The following is a 15,790-nucleotide window of genomic DNA, read 5'->3' on the forward strand; positions in this document are numbered from 1 at the left end:
CAGCGACAGAAAAGAGATAAAGAGGCAACAGTGCGGCAAAGAGACAGAAGTTGAAGGGAGCTAGTAAGAGAAGGAGAGTTGATGAGACGAAAAGCCTTTGACTCTACCCTATTGAGAAGAGCTGTATGTGGGGAGCCTCCCCACACAGGAGAGTTGTACTCTAAACAGAGGCGAGTAAAACCCATGTATAAAGTCAACAACTGTGCAGGGGTAAAGAAGGCATGGAGTCAGCTTAGCACACCTAATCTCTTGGAAGCAGATTTTACAAGAGATGCAATATGATCTTTCAAGATAAGTCCCAAAAGAATGAAACCCCAAGCATGTTCAAGAATGATGCAGGATTGAACTGGATGTTATTAAACATTAGTGGGTACTCCTGTGGAAGATTTTGATGAGCTGATAGGTGTAAAAACTGAGTCTTTGATGCATTAAAAACAACAAGATTATTTTTACCCCAGTCAGAGATACGAGCCAAGTCAGACAATAGGTTTGTCAGAGCCTCATCCCTTGTTTGTTAAAGTAACTGCTGAGATGGACGCTGCAGAACCCGAATGGAAAGGTGAAGGATGGAATCACCAGCGTACGAGTGGATAGGGGCAGATGTACAGTTTAGAAGATCATTGATGAATAAAAGTAAGATGGTGATGGGACAGAGCCCAGAGGAACACCACTGTTGATAGATCTAAGAGAAAAACGATGGCCGTCTACAACAGCGGCTATAGAACGACCAGAAAGGAAGCTAGCAATGAAGGCACAGACAGAAGGATAGAAACTGTAAGAGGGCAGTTTGGAAATTAAAGATTTATGCCAGCATTGATTGAAAGCCTTTGAGATGTCAAGTACAATGGCAAAGCTTTCGCCAAAGTCCTGAAAGGAGGATGACCAGGAGTCTGAAAGGTAGGCAAGAAGATCATCAGTGGAGTGTCCCTGACTGAACCCGTACTGACGATCAGAAAGAAGGTTGTGATAGGAAAGATGCTTTAAAATTTTTTTTGTTATGAACAGACTCGAAAACTTTTGAGACACAGGATGTTAAAGCAATTGGACGATAGTCAGAGGGTTGGGAATGGTCACCTTTCTTTGGGACTGGCTGAATGAGAGCAAACTTCCAGCAAGAAGGAAAGGTACAAGTTGAAAGACAAAGGCGAAAGAGTTTACCTAGGCAGGGTGTAAGCACAGAAACACAGTTCTTGAGGACAACAGGAGGGACTCCATCAAGCCCATATGCCTTGTTAGTACTAAGGCCAGTGATAGCAGAAAATACATCAGCTGAAGAAATTTTAATGTCGGCCATGAGGAAGTCAGAGGGGGGAAATGATGGAGGAACAGCACTGGAATCGTCAAAGGTGGAATTGGAGGAGAAAGTCTGAGCGAAGAGATCTGCTTTATCAGTAGAAGAAATGGCTACAGAGCCATCAGAGTAGGAAAGAGGAGGGAAGGATGATGAGGTAAAGTTGTGTGAAAGATTTTTGGTAAGGTGCCAGAAGGAGCAGGAAGAATTCGAGTTGGAGAGTTGAGAGCATTTAGAATGGAGATTTCAGAGAAAAGAGAAATGGACAGAATGTGTTCCACTGTAGAAGTAAGATAGTCGAAGAATTTTTGATAGTCAGTAGAATTAGGAGATCAGTAAACAGCACATATATATTTAGTCAGAGAGTGACAGGAGAGCCGAAGCTAGGAAGTATTCAGAAGAATCAAGTTCAGGAACACGAGAGCAAGAAAGGTCGTCCACCTTTGGCTTTGAAATGAGTATAGAGAAAGTAGGAGGATACAGAAAGGGGTTTGCTGTCAGTTGCCTCAGACAGCTGAGTCTCTGTTAAGAAGAGAAGGTGAGGTTTAGAGGAGGAGAGGTGGTGTTCAACAGACAGAAAGTTAGAGGAAAGGCCACAAATGTTGCAGAATTGAAGAAGAAGTGAGTCAGACAGTGCTTCCAGGCATGTTGAGTTGTCACTCGGAGAGGGGTCAGATGGTGCGGGCATTTATTCCCCCCCCCCCCTGGGACTCCGAGGCATGGTTGTTGTGCACCATTTTTCTTTAATTTTGAAAAGATAGTGTAGTGTGTACTGTGCATGTAGGTTGATGTTGACAGTTAGAGAAACTTGTATTGGAGAGCATGCTGGCCTACTCTCTGTGTAACTGAAACACTGAAAAAGTTCAGCAAAGGGGGATGGTCAGGAACTAGTCCCGAGGGCTGATAAAACGGGAGCTCCAGCTCTCCCTGTCATCAGCTTTCCATCCACCCTGGGAGTACTGCCCTGCTCGACTGGTGCTACAGTCTACTCCCAACTAAGTTAACTAACCTAATTCAGCCAAATCTAACTTAATTTACCCTAACCTAACTGACCTGAATACTTTGGGGGCAATCAGGTTTTGGGTCCGAATCAACCCATTGCCCTCTGTACGATGCCACCAGTGATGTCAGCAGATCTGAGTTTGTGCTCTTGAGCAACATTTTATTTTCACAGAATTTGGGTGTTATGAATTATACAACCTTTAGTACTGTATACCATTTATACCAATATAATTACTGTAATTTCTGGTGACATATTTGGCTGTGGATTATTATTATTATTATTATTATTAATTGGGTCTGGTTAGTACTTGGATGGGTGACCGCCTGGGAACACCAGATGCTGTTGGCATCCCTACGTGTCAAGTGGGGTTGGTGGAGGATTAGTGCCCCTCCCTGTAAAACAATTAACTCTAAGCCCTTGACCACCCCGTTTGGGATACATGGCGTCTGGCAATGGATGGATGGATTATTTTTTGCCCCGGGAGCAGCTATCACCTGTCAAAAATCATCGATTTTTCAACTGACTTTAGGTTTTCTGTGGATTTTTGTTGTTTATGCATTGTTTTCTTGGTGTTTAGCATTAATAGGGATATTCCTGTGTGTTTTGATGTCCCAATATGGCAGAATGACCAGAAAACACTGCCAAAATTTGGAGGTGTACTGTGCATGTGGGTAGTTTTTTTTTTTTTCTCATGGTTTTCTTGGTGTTTAGCATTACTTTGGATATTCCTGTGTGTGTTTTGATGTCTGAATATGGCAGATTGACCCTAAAACAGTGCCAAAATTAGGAGGGGTACTGTACATGCAGCAGTGCACAGTATTTTTTTTTTTTTTCCATGGTTTTCTTGGTGTTTAAAATAATTTTGGATATTCCAATGTGTGTTCTGATGTCTAAATATGGCAGAATGACCAGAAAACTCTGCCAAAATTAGGAGGGGTACCATGCATACAGTAGTGTATAGCTAGGGTGTTATTTGGTTTTCAATTTTTTTTTTTCATGGTTTTCTCAGTGTTAAAAATTATTTTTGATATTCCTATGTGTGTTCTGATGTCTAAATATGCCTGAAAGACCGGAAAACGCTGCCAAAGTAAGCAGATGTATTGTACAAATAGGTTAGGTAGAGGTTGGAGGTTGGGTATAGATAAGGTCTGGGTATAGTAGGAGGGATATTGTTCGTTATTCAGACATAGCCACTACCTGGACATACCTTTGCCTCTGTTACGTCGGATAATTGAGGAACTACTGGTACTGTAAATAATGTGCTGCCAGAGCTTTTCTGCATATAATCTCAGTACTATAGTATGACGACAGCAAGAGTAACATAGGTATTTAAAACAGAAGGTCTCTTTTTGGTGGTGCCAGAGCTAAAGTAGTGGTATTTAATTCTGTTATGGGAAATAGCTTGTGTTATATAGGTAAATGCAGTCTTCCTAAGCTGCTTTATTAACCATTTCAGAGTGTTGTATGAGGATAACTTCATAAATATCTGCCAGGATGGAGGAAGCTACATGTGAAAGAATAATTAAGAAGATTGACATGGTGATCAGCCGTGACCCTCAACTGTAAGTACTGAATTTTATTGCCATTAAGTATGCTGTGTTATTGACAGTCATGGGTTTGCATGGCATTTCAGGATGTAATTTTTTTGTTCCACTTCTCTTTACCATGCACTCTGGATGTTCAAAATATACAAATACCCTGTACTTCTTTACTCCTACCCCCTCCCCAGAATGAAAGGTGGTGGGTTGCAACAGTGGCATAAAACCTAATTCTTGGCAATGCTCTCCCCCCCCCCCCTCCAGGGTATCCAACTACTACTGTCTGCCAGTTTTTCATGCTACTGTTAACTGGAGGCATAAGACTTCTCTTGGTACTGTTAATTGGAGACATAAGACCTATGGTACAGTACTCTGGCCCATAGGCACACATGCTAATACACTTGCTTCACAAATGTGACAGACATCACATGCAGACAGTATAAAGTCAAGTGCATCCACTGTAAAATGTGAAGAAGCACTCTGCCAAAGGCTGAAAGTTTACAAAAACTTGGTCTTTCCAAGAAAAACTGAACAGGAGAGCCAGATTAGAGATCTGTTTGCTTTGTGATGTGTGGACACAGTGCATTTAAAAGACTGGATGTTCTAGGCAGAGGGATATACAGACTGCCATCACACACACATTACACCTCACTGTGAACATCCAGCTGTGTAACATGGTTACCAACAACAGTAAACCAAACACACATGAACAAAACCATCATCATCCTGTCAAGTATTGCTCCATCATGAGTGTAGGGGTCCAGGGCTAGGGTACTGAGTCCAGACATTTAAGAAAAAAGTGACAAGTTGCTTGCCTCTCAGTGGTATTACGGGAGTGGGGAAAAATTTAGGAAAGGGAAAGAGCTTGAATGTTGCCTTCATGGATCTGGAAAAAGCATACGGTAGATGGACAAGGAATGTGGGTATGAAGTTGAAGTGAATGGGAAAGATGTATTGATTAAGACTGCATACGAGGACACAAGGGTAGCAGGGCATGTAGAAAACACAATCAACGTGGATTCTTTGATTAGTACAAGGTTGTGTCCTGTCTTTGTGGTTGTTCAGTTTTAGTGTATGTATGAATGTGTTTTAAAAGAAATACTAAGTACAACAGTGAATGTTGGAGGGTCTGTAGTGTGGGAGGGAAGGGTTTTGAAACTGCTAGTACTCTTGTTTGCTGATGATATTTTTCTGATCATTGAAGATGACTGAGTTGCAAGGCTTGATGAATGAATCTGGAAGTGTTTGGAAGAAACAATAGCTGAAAATAAGTGTAACAAAGAGTAAAGTTATGGTATGTGAGAGGAATGATGTCACAGGGTGCATAATGAGGCAGAATGATCGGGACGTGGGAAACAGGAGTGCCTTTAAATATCTAGGTAATTAGCAACAATGGAAGTTTAGAGGATGAACTACAAGAAGGGTACAGTTGGACAGGAGAATTGTAGGTACACCAAGGGCAGAGATACGGAGTCGAGAAGTGAGCATGGAAACAAAGAAGCCATTGTGTTGTTATTCCTACTCTTTTTTTGTTGTTACTCTACCCTGGTTTGTCTGGCCAAGTAGACCTATGGACCACAAGCAAGCAGCCACCTTCCTGTGGCAGACAGTGCATCACCAGAGTGTGAATAGGGTTATTCCACAAGGCGAGGTGCAAGGAAAATGCTGGAGGAACAGTCCCCACGAGGATGAGCGGTGTATAGGAGATATTTATGAGTAGACGTTTCACCCCAGACTTTGGCTACTGTATTTGGTAAATGTAGTTGAATTCCCTTCCTCGGAGTGTTGTGCAAGGCCAGCTGCTGGGTCTTGACTCCATGTCACTCCCATGGTAATAATTCCTGGGATGATAGTAACTATCCACCTATTACCTTTTGGCAGGCTAATGGGTCCGACACTTTGTCCAAGGGTCACCCAGACTGTGCAGGGCAGGGGCATCCATCTTCCCTGAGCTGGACACATGCTCCTGCTGGATACCTCAGATCTCCTCTCTAAAGTATGGACACATATCAAGATTGAGAGAAGTTGAAATGAATTACTTGAGAGGTGTACGTGGAATTATATAGAGAGACGGACAGAGAATTGAGGAGGTTAAGGAGTGTTGTGTTGGTGTGGATGTTCTGGAAACTGTTATGAGTCTAGTGACATGGCTTAGCCATCAGGAGAATGGACAATGGGAGATTGACTTGGAGAGGGTATGTAAGGGAGGTGAGGGGGGAGAATGAGAAGGAGGGATGGGGTGGAAAGATATATGAGGGAGGGTGATGTGAGGTGGATGGGGGGCAGTTAAATGGGAGAGAACAAGATGACAAGGAGGTGATGTAATTGTGGCAACCCCATTCAGGATTACGGCAACTGGCTCTAGATACTTAGATAATACCATGTACCCTCTACAATCAATAGCTTCATGACAAGGTACATTGTTAAGCATTGTAGGTGTATGGTCCTAGATACCAGGAGTACGGTAACGTAAGGAGATGTACAAGGGGTTACTCTGTCTCCTCTGATTTGGTAGCCTTCTTTTATGTGCTTTGTGAATGACTTTTGGTTAGAAACAGATTGTTGTCCAGCCAAAAACCCATTTTCCTCCTTAGGGAAATCACAGGTTTACCGAGCCAGGTTTCCCAAGTTGTTGGAGGGGATGCTGATAATCCGCTCACTTGACATAGTACTGACTCTTGGTGACTACACTGAGTGACAAATCTAATGATTTCCTGTAACCCAGGAAACCATGTACAATGCTGGGTGGAAACCATAGATGATAACCAAATGACAGATTGATGTGGAGCCTACTGTGGTGCCCCGGTTAACTGGGTGGGGACATAAAGGCAGCATCCATCCAGGAACCAAACCTCCACAACAAGGAAACATTGGTTCATGGGCCCTGTCTGGTGGGTGGAGAGACACAAATGTGGCATCAATCCAGAAACCTCCACACTCCATCTCAAGAGAACATCATCAGTTCACTGCTTGGAATGGACCTGCAGGGGCAATTGCTTGCCTGTGGTTGATGGGTCTGCATGGCCAGACAGACTGGGGCTACTTTATTACTACTACTACCAGGTTTCCCACCCAGCAGGTCTAAAAATCTACCTTTCACAGGGACTGAGTACAGTACATCATGGTAGCATGTGATAATTTAGGTGATAGCAGAAGGTAAACACCAAACTAGCTTTGCCCACAATTTCCATACAGGAACCACCATCTATAGATTTTATGCAAGTGAAGAACAGTGATTATTAAAATTTTTAGAATTAAAGGGAAGTGTTAACACCTGTGTTGTCACTATAACCACAGGTGTGTGTGGCAGTTAGTGGTGGCTGAACCCCTAATGTTTAGGTGCTATCACAGCCTTCTGGGAGAAGAAAATTTGGTTTTTATGCTTTGCAGAAACCTGTTGTGTTCGCTTTTGACTCTGGTGATACTTCTATCTATAGCCCAACACCCTAAGCCCGCAAAGGGTGGCCGCAGACAAAACGCCTCCAAGTCGCTCTGTCACCCACAATTTGACTACCCTCCCCCCAACTCACCCCCCCCTCCCTAATATACCTCTCAACTCCATCCCTCCACCTCATCCTCAGTCTACCTCTCCCTCTCCCCCCCTCCACCCCACCTACATACACTCTCATAGTCAGTCTTTCATTCTCCATTTTCTCCACATGTCCAAACCACCTCAGTGTATTTCTCCTAATCTTCTCAACCACATCCACATCCACCCCACAACATTCCTTCACTTCTTCATTCGTCAACCTGTCCCTCCATGTCACTCCACATGCTCCTCTCAAGTAACTCATTTCCACTGCTCTCACTCTTGACTTGTTCCCCTCTTGCAAGGTCCACGCCTCTCTTCTACTTTGTGTTTTTATGTTCATATTTTTGTACTCCATCACACACTCCTTTTTAGTGTGAAATGGGACTGGAATGATGATGATGATGATGATGATGATTGCAGCTGCTGTCATAGGTTATTAAAAAAGAAATTTAAAAAAAAGTATACATTGGTTCTGTTAGTATAGTGTCATTTGTAGGGTAACATAACTGCCTCAGAACTGAAGCTTTATCTGTATGTGACTTGCAGTGATGAGTTTGACCTGGTGTTTGCCCTTGGTGAGGTGAACAGGTCTCCTGTGCTGCATGTGGAACACAAGCTGGGTCTGGAATCATGGTGCGTCAAGCATGTTTATGCCTATGCCTATGCTAAGATCCTCCATGCGAAGCGCACCAAGAGGCACCATGGTTAGTGATACACATACCTACTTTCTTGTGTGTAGCCGTTTAGTTTAACAAGGGTAACTATTAATTTCATCATACAGTAGCACAGACTAGTAATAAGCTGGACTCTGTTGATAAGGTTCAAAATTGTAGTATACTTTATCTGCTCTCCTTCCTTATATTCCTTCCTCACGTAAGGGTACTTACATATTATTAAATGATGTGCATTAGACTTTAACACAAGGACTTATGAAGTAAAGTGTTTAAATGTTGTGAAATTGTTGCAGATCCTGCAGTGTTGCTGAAATGGACGCAGTTCTGTTTGCTGATTGCCCCAGAAGTAGCAACATTTTGGAACATTCGCAAAACACTGTTGCGTCAAGGTGTCCTGTCGGTTGACACAGACCTCCACCTTACAAAGTTGATTCTCTCTAGAAAGCCCAAGTGTATGGAAGTGTTCCAGCATCGCAAGTGGATGTACACCAACATCATTGCCAAGACTGCCCCTCGCCAGGCAAATGGAGCCTCTGACTTAAGCCAGGATAATCTGAATGCCAATTATGACCACTTGGATTCCGAATACATCACACAATTCCTATTCTCAGAGCTTGAATTATGTGAGTGGTCTAGTGAGAAACACCAGAATAACTACCACTCTTGGAACCATCGGTTGTGGGTGCTGCAGCAGTTTGCTTCACATGGTGGCCTGACAAGAGTCTATCAGTCCGAGTATAAGAACAGCCATCACTGGGTCAGTAAGCATGTGAGTGAGCACAGTGGCCTTCATTATCTCCAGTATGTACTTGACTCGCTTGTCTCTCTGGTCAAAGAGGGCAAGATTGCAAGTTTGCAGGAGGTAGCTCCTTCTGTTGAATCCACAGAGAAATTGTACTTGAAGGAGCTGGAGTTTAACCGTGACCTGATTGAGCAGTACCATGACCATGAGGCTCTGTTCTGTCACCGACGCTTCCTGCTGCTTCGACTGAGGGACCTGCTGTACCCCGGGCCCCAACGCACTTCCTCTCCACCGCCACCGGCCTTGAAACGGTGGTGTGTGGAAACTGTCAATAGTGAGTGGAGTGCAGTGCTGCTGGGCGAACGGGCTCTTGTTAACACCTGTCTCCTCACTTCCACGTACCAGAAAACACTCGGAGAGAAGCATGCACAATGGCTTAACCATATTCTGGCCATATAGCTGCCTTGTTACACAGGTATTTTTGTAGTGTCGGCAGCTACCTTAGGGACTCCCCTTAAGGACTGGTGTGCAGTAATAAGAAAATTATGCATACATTATATACATATACAGTATATATATATATATTTTCATATACATTATGTATTTCAATGCCCAGTACTTTTAGATGGCTATACATCTGCTAAGTGTACATATATGATGATGATGATGAATTTTACAGAAAAGTACAGTACCTCATCGTACATGGAATTAGTAGCTGTAATTTTTTACTGTATGTACTCATATCAAGTTCTTGCCTGATAAACAAAAGCACCATTTGACCTATATGTGATCAGTTTCTGGTGTGAAGTGCAGCTCTTAATGTTTAGTTTTGATTGACTATTGCCGTTGTAGATAACTGTTACCGGTATCTCTAAAATTTCTGAAGAAAATTATTTACTTTAGTATACTGTATATGTACATTTTTAATGTTTAACTATTACTTAAGAAAGTACAGATTTTTTTTTTTCTTAATCTGTTATGTTTGTCACATCAGACATGCACCAAGTTATGCACCACACTGTAGGTTTATTTCAATGGTTGTGAGTTTGTTTATAATACACTGAAGGCACAGTACAGTACTAGAAGAAGGGATTGCTAGAAATTTATCCTAATTTAAGAGATCCATCAGCACCATATTAAGAGAAAAGGTGTCAGGCTCTCCCATATGGCCAAGGGAAAAATACAGTACACATACGTATGCTGAACAAGTATTGATTTTGAAGGTAAATATTGGCAGAGATTGATTTACAGGCTTTGGTTCCATCTGTTCTGCTAGAACAATGGGGAATTTTTTAAGCTGCCTACCGCTAGAGGCCACCACCGTTAACAGCATGTCCCGCCCGAGTACATGTTCAATTACTGTGATTTTTCCCTCTTGGTGTGAGAACCTGTGTGGCAAAATACTGTACCATCATACACTATTTAAGTATAGAAAAACTTCGTAACAAAAGTATAACTGAGGAAAATACTTTGCTCTCATTGTTTTATTTCCCCGAAAATGAAGCCCGAATTTTGAAAACCTGGCACTTACATATTTCTTTTCATCATTTTTAATGAAGCTGCTAAAAAGCTGAGTTAAATCTTGCCTTCTGAAATAGTCGATATATACTGTAGTTTAAGCCAAGCACTTGTTTTGTTTTTGTCAGTCTCTCTTTTGGTTGAAATTTAATGATGTAATAAATTATTCTACATCAGCCATCCGAGCTCAGAGACAGTCCCCATTCCAAGATTTGATATGACATTTGAAAGTTTTCCAATGGGGATAAGTTGTGATCATATCTTGGAATGGGAAATGTCTCCGAACTCGGATGGCTGATGTCGAATTATTTAACACATCATCATTAAATTTCCGTAAAAAGAAAGACTGACATGAACAAAACAAGTACCGTACTTGGCTAAAACTACTGTAAAAACTGAACATTTCAGGAGGCAAGGTTTAACTCTGCTTTGTAGCAACTTCATTAAAAATGACAAAAAGAAACATACAAATGCCAGGATTTCAAAATTCGGGCTTTGTTTTTGAGGAAACAAAACAAGGAGAGCAATGTATTCTCCACACATCCATCATCCAGTCCTACGTTGCCTCATGAGGAGCGGAGGAGCCCAGGGTTAGGCAGGTTGGTCCTGACATTTAAGATGAGAGTGACCAGCTGCACTCATCCCTGAGTGGCATAACGTGAGCAGTAAACCTCAACCACCCCCTGATATAAACTTACACAGTCTCAATCCAATTGGAGTGCCTTAATTACCCACTGAACCACCAGGTGCCATAATTTGGTTATTTGGTTACCACCCAGCATAGTAAATGGTCTCCTGGTGTACAGGATACCATTTGGCATGTCACTCTGTGTAGAGTCACCCATAGACAGAAGGAAGGGGAAAGAATGAAGGAAAGAAAGACAGAGGGAGTGTAAGGTCACCCGTACGCAGAAGAAAGTGGAAAGAATGAAGGAAAGAAAGACAGAAAAGGAAGGAAGGACTAGAGGAAAGGCAGACACCCAAAGCAGCACTACATCGAGTGAGTGGATGTTGAGCACCCCCACCTGCATTCTCCTCTTATATTTTTGTTAAGTAGGTTTTTCAGTACTTCGGTAGTGTATGATTGTATTTTGCCACAAAGGCTCTCACATCAACAGAGAAAAATCACGGTAACTAAACACATGCCTGGGACAGAGAAGCTGTATACAGCGAAAGACATCTGGTGGCAGACAATTTCCAGAAGTCCCCCATTACCTCACCACCATACTTCTTGACTCTCAATATCAAGCCATCATCATGCTTCATTTTGCATCATCTCACCTCAGGGTTTTCCCCCCCTTTAATAAGGGCAAATAATCTGATATCTCCTGGTTTCCATTTGCTTTATAATGGCTTGGGCTGAAGTCATGTTTAATCCTTTTTTCTTACCAGTTAGGCTGTCAGATTAAGGCAGTTTGCCATATTAGTTGTTGGTGAGTACAAGTATAATCTTTTTCAGGTTTAATCTATTTGAAGTAGTGTAGGCTTCTTTGGATAGCATAGATTATATTTTCAAGACTTAATCAGTGTCTTTAAAAATAACTCATTTTAGACATTCCTTGAAGTTTTTTCCTATTGTATTACACACCTCTAAAATAAGTGTATGAATCTGAGAGTACTAAGTTGGTGGCAGCCATGGGTGCCTCCAGACATTGTCCAGGTTGATAAGTCAAATTTTGGTAACAGCCAGGCATAAGCTGCTTCCACAATATTAAAATGTGTTATTACTACTGTTTTTTCAAGACCTTTCATAGTAGCCACTAGATTCTGTCATTGGCTGGTTGGATAGCAGTCATGAGTGTACAATACAGTACAGTGGGGCACCAATTTTCGCGCCTAATTGGGTCCAAAAATAATGCGCGAAAGTGGAATTAGCGAAAGTTGGGGCATTGTCTTTATGGCAAAAAGGCTAATTGGTTCCCGGTTATCCTAAAGTAACATCAGATTTTCATTTTCACTTGCAATACAGTACATCAAATCACTATTGTACATTGCATTGTGAGATACAAACAATAAAAACTGTACAGTACACATTATATGAGGAGAAACATACCACAGAGACCAGGTTGAGGTGTTTAATGGATGTTGGGGGTAAGTATCCTTTCCTCCTGACTTTGAATGTCCCGGCCACTTTTTATCACCACCACTGCCTCCCGGCCCTCCCCCCACACCACCAGGCTCTCCCCCCACACCACCAGGCCCTCCCCCCACACCACCAGGCCCTTTCCCTACACCACCAGGCCCTTTCCCCACACCACCAGGCCCTTTCCCCACACTACCAGGTATAGTAGAGGCCATTGAACCGTGAGAATCCAACACAATGGAGCTAGCACGCTCGTACACAATGGCAGGAATGGGTGGACAGAGTGTTGACATGACGTCATTCAAGATGGCGGTGGGTTGCGGGCGGGCGGTGCAGGAAATTCAAAGTTCAAAATATTGTCCCAAACCCATAATTTGTGCGTGAAAATCGATTTTTTTCAAGCGAAAGTGGAAGTTAGGGAATATTTGGTGCATGCCGCGAAAGTGGATTCCGCGAATCCTGCTGTAGCGAAAGTTGGTGCACTACTGTACTGTACTTATATTCATCCATCCATCATCCAATCCTACGCCGCCCTATGAGAAGCGTAGGAGCCCAGGACTAGGCAAGTTGGTCCTGACGTAAGATGAGAGTGACCAGACTCATTCATCCCTAAGTGGCATTATATGAGAAATAAACCCCAACCATCCCTTGGATATAAACCTTCACCAGCTCAATCCAACTGGAGTGCCTTAATTACCCACTAAACCACCAGATGCCATAATTTGGTTACTGTATATGGTTACCACCCAGTGTAGTAAATGGTTTCCTGGTGTACAGGAAACCATTTGGCTTGTCAGTGTAGAGTCACACATAGGCAGAAGGAAGAGGAAAAAGCGAAGGAAAGAAAGACAGAAGAGGGAGTGTGCAGTCATCTGCAGGCAGAAGAAAGAGGAAAGAAAGACAGAAAAGGAAGGAAGGAAGAGAGAAAAGGGCAGACACCAATGCAGCATTACATCGACTGAGTGGATGGTGAGCGCCCCCACCGACCACCTAAAAAGTGTGGAACGCATCACGATTTTGCATGTCATCCTTGTGCAGGGGCCATGCTAATATTCTCTGTATCATTCCAATTTTAGTATATGTACTGCCGAAGCAGGTTAATTTCTGTTTATATGCATTATCGTTCTCAAAGGTTACAACTACATACATTATATTTGTTGGTTTCTCAAGGTTATAGTTCATTTTGTTTCATTTATAAAGGCTCCAACATGCTTGCATGTGCTGGCCTTGGTCACCTAATGGTGGCTTTCCATGCTGCTTGATCTCTGGCAGCCTCCCTATTCAGTCCCTTATCCGTGAGGTCACACTATTACCTTGTCCCAGGCTTTTTTCGGTTTGCCTCTCGCAGTTCTACCCCAAGTGTGAACACTTCACTTCCTGGACCCAGTTGTCATCCCCCATCCTCTCCACATACAAATACCATCTCAATCTACCTGTCCACCTCACAACACCAATACACTCCAGTTCCATCCTTCCTCATAACTCCTTCATAAACCTAATCCCCCCAGGCCTTGCATTCAGGGATGCACTGCACATCCACTTAATCTTTGTCATTTCTGTACATCTGAGCCTGCGAATATCCTCTTCCTTTACTGCCCAAGTCTCACTACCATACAGCATTACACTCCTAACACAAGCCACATACAAAGATCCCTTAGTACGGAGGGGGAGCCCTTTCAATGTCAGAAGAGGCAACAGCTGCCTGAACTAATTCCAACCTTTCCTCACTCTAGCCATAGAGCTAGCTCCAGCCCCACCTTCAGCACATAACATGTCTCCTGAATAACAAAACTCTTCCACACATTCAAGCAAGATCAGTCCTTTCGTGCCTGACATCTCCACATGCTCTCCCTGGCACATTGCACACATGAAATCAACATTATCTCGCAGTCTACCTCTAATACCACTAGAAGTCTTATGCACCCACTTATCACAAACACTGCACAAGATTGAATTACTTCCCATGTCCCTGTGGCAAACCATACATGGCCACTCTCGTGCTTTGACAGTACTGTACTGCCAGTCTGCCATCAGCCCTGGATACCATCACTTTCGTTTTATCTGCATTTACGGTCAGGCCCTTGTGCCCCATACCATCTCTCCACTTCCTAAATCTCTCCTCTGCCTCCCTTTCATTCTCTACAATCAACACCAAATCATAAGCATAGAACATCTCCCACAGGAGTCCATTTCTGAAGTCACGTGAGAGGGCTTCATGCACCATAATAAACAAGGGGCTCAAGACTGACTCCTGATGTACACCAACATTCATGGAAAACTCATCACTCAAATCTCCATTTACTCTCAACTACAGTAAAACCTCGATATAACGGACTTCAATAGACCAGAATTCGCTTTTATTGGACTCGAGGAGCTACCGGACTAAATTCCTATATATCGGAAAAAGTCCGATAAAGCCAGAAGCAGTCCAGACTGCCTAACCACTTCAGCTGTGTTCACCACAATCAGGCAAATAAAGAACCTGTTTATCAGTGTATAATATAGTATTATTATATATATTATGCCATTTGCTTAATGTAGTGAAGTTATAACACAGTACAGTACTGCAATGGCAGTCAAAACAGTTTAAAAACTGTTCATGCGATCAGGACTAATGTCTGATATATCGGAGAAAGTCCGGATGTCGCTTTTATCTGAATTTTGCATTTTTCGGAATGGTTTTGGCCCCAATTAGTCCATTATAGTGAGGTCTTACTGTATGTGCAAGCACCCACATACAGAGCCATAACCAATCTAACCAGCCATTCCTCAACCCCAGGCTTTCTCATTGCCCACTTCACCACCCTCCCCGGGACTTTGTCAAAGGCCTTCTCCAAATCACCAAAGTACGGATCCCTTTTCTTTCCTATGTATCTTTTCTGAATCTGTCGAACAATGAATGACATCAGTGATCCCTTTGCCTGGCATAAACCCAAACTGCTTCTCATCAATATTCACCCTTTCTCTAATCATACCTTCTAGGACTCTCTTCATTACCTACATTATCTGGTTCAAAAGTTTTATGACTCTATAATTTCCTCTTTCCTGGGCATCACCCTTCCCCTTGTACACATTTACAGTCATACTCTTCAGTCAATCATCTGGAAGAGCACACTCATATATAATCGTATTTAGCAAGTCAGTAACTAGACCCACTCCTGTATCTCCCGATTTCTACATAATCAAGTATTGCACAGCACAGTATTTTTCCATGGTCCCGTATTTGGCTACTGCAGTACCTAATACTCCAATGGAAATGAAGAACACACCAAAGTTAAAATGATTCTGTGTAAGCAGTCAACACTCCCTGGCCTCCTCCTCCCTTGCAGCAACTAAATCCTTGAAGTACAGTAATCCCTGTAATACACGGATGCCCAATTCCCAGACACTCCAATTCGCGAACATTTTG

General features: G+C 42.7%; 1 protein-coding gene and 1 non-coding gene across 2 annotated transcripts; one reads left to right on the forward strand and one right to left on the reverse strand.

The window, feature by feature from the left end:
- The first annotated feature begins 3,756 nt into the window (after positions 1 to 3,756).
- temp (protein prenyltransferase alpha subunit repeat-containing protein tempura) lies at positions 3,757 to 9,419 on the forward strand. Its single transcript, XM_080285141.1, has 3 exons — positions 3,757 to 3,856; positions 7,911 to 8,068; positions 8,332 to 9,419. The coding sequence occupies exons 1-3, from the start codon at positions 3,789 to 3,791 to the stop codon at positions 9,237 to 9,239; spliced, it is 1,134 nt and encodes a 377-aa protein (XP_080141267.1). The 5' UTR covers positions 3,757 to 3,788; the 3' UTR covers positions 9,240 to 9,419.
- Positions 9,420 to 13,374: 3,955 nt separating this feature from the next.
- Positions 13,375 to 13,477, reverse strand: LOC145417025 (U6 spliceosomal RNA). The gene has a single exon (XR_013900385.1). It is a non-coding gene; the product is annotated as a U6 spliceosomal RNA (small nuclear RNA).
- Between the last annotated feature and the right edge of the window lie 2,313 nt (positions 13,478 to 15,790).

This window comes from Coenobita brevimanus, chromosome 13, assembly GCF_032717465.1.
Source record: "Coenobita brevimanus isolate Jiangsu-jjx chromosome 13, ASM3271746v2, whole genome shotgun sequence".
NCBI lineage: Eukaryota > Metazoa > Arthropoda > Malacostraca > Decapoda > Coenobitidae > Coenobita > Coenobita brevimanus.

Bases quoted from the DNA above. Each gene is read 5' to 3' on its own strand.
- temp (XM_080285141.1), top strand. From the start codon at position 3,789: ATGGAGGAAGCTACATGTGAAAGAATAATTAAGAAGATTGACATGGTG. The intron at 3,857-7,910 runs GTAAGTACTGAA...TGTGACTTGCAG, and splicing joins ATCAGCCGTGACCCTCAACT to TGATGAGTTTGACCTGGTGT. The intron at 8,069-8,331 runs GTTAGTGATACA...AAATTGTTGCAG, and splicing joins GCGCACCAAGAGGCACCATG to ATCCTGCAGTGTTGCTGAAA.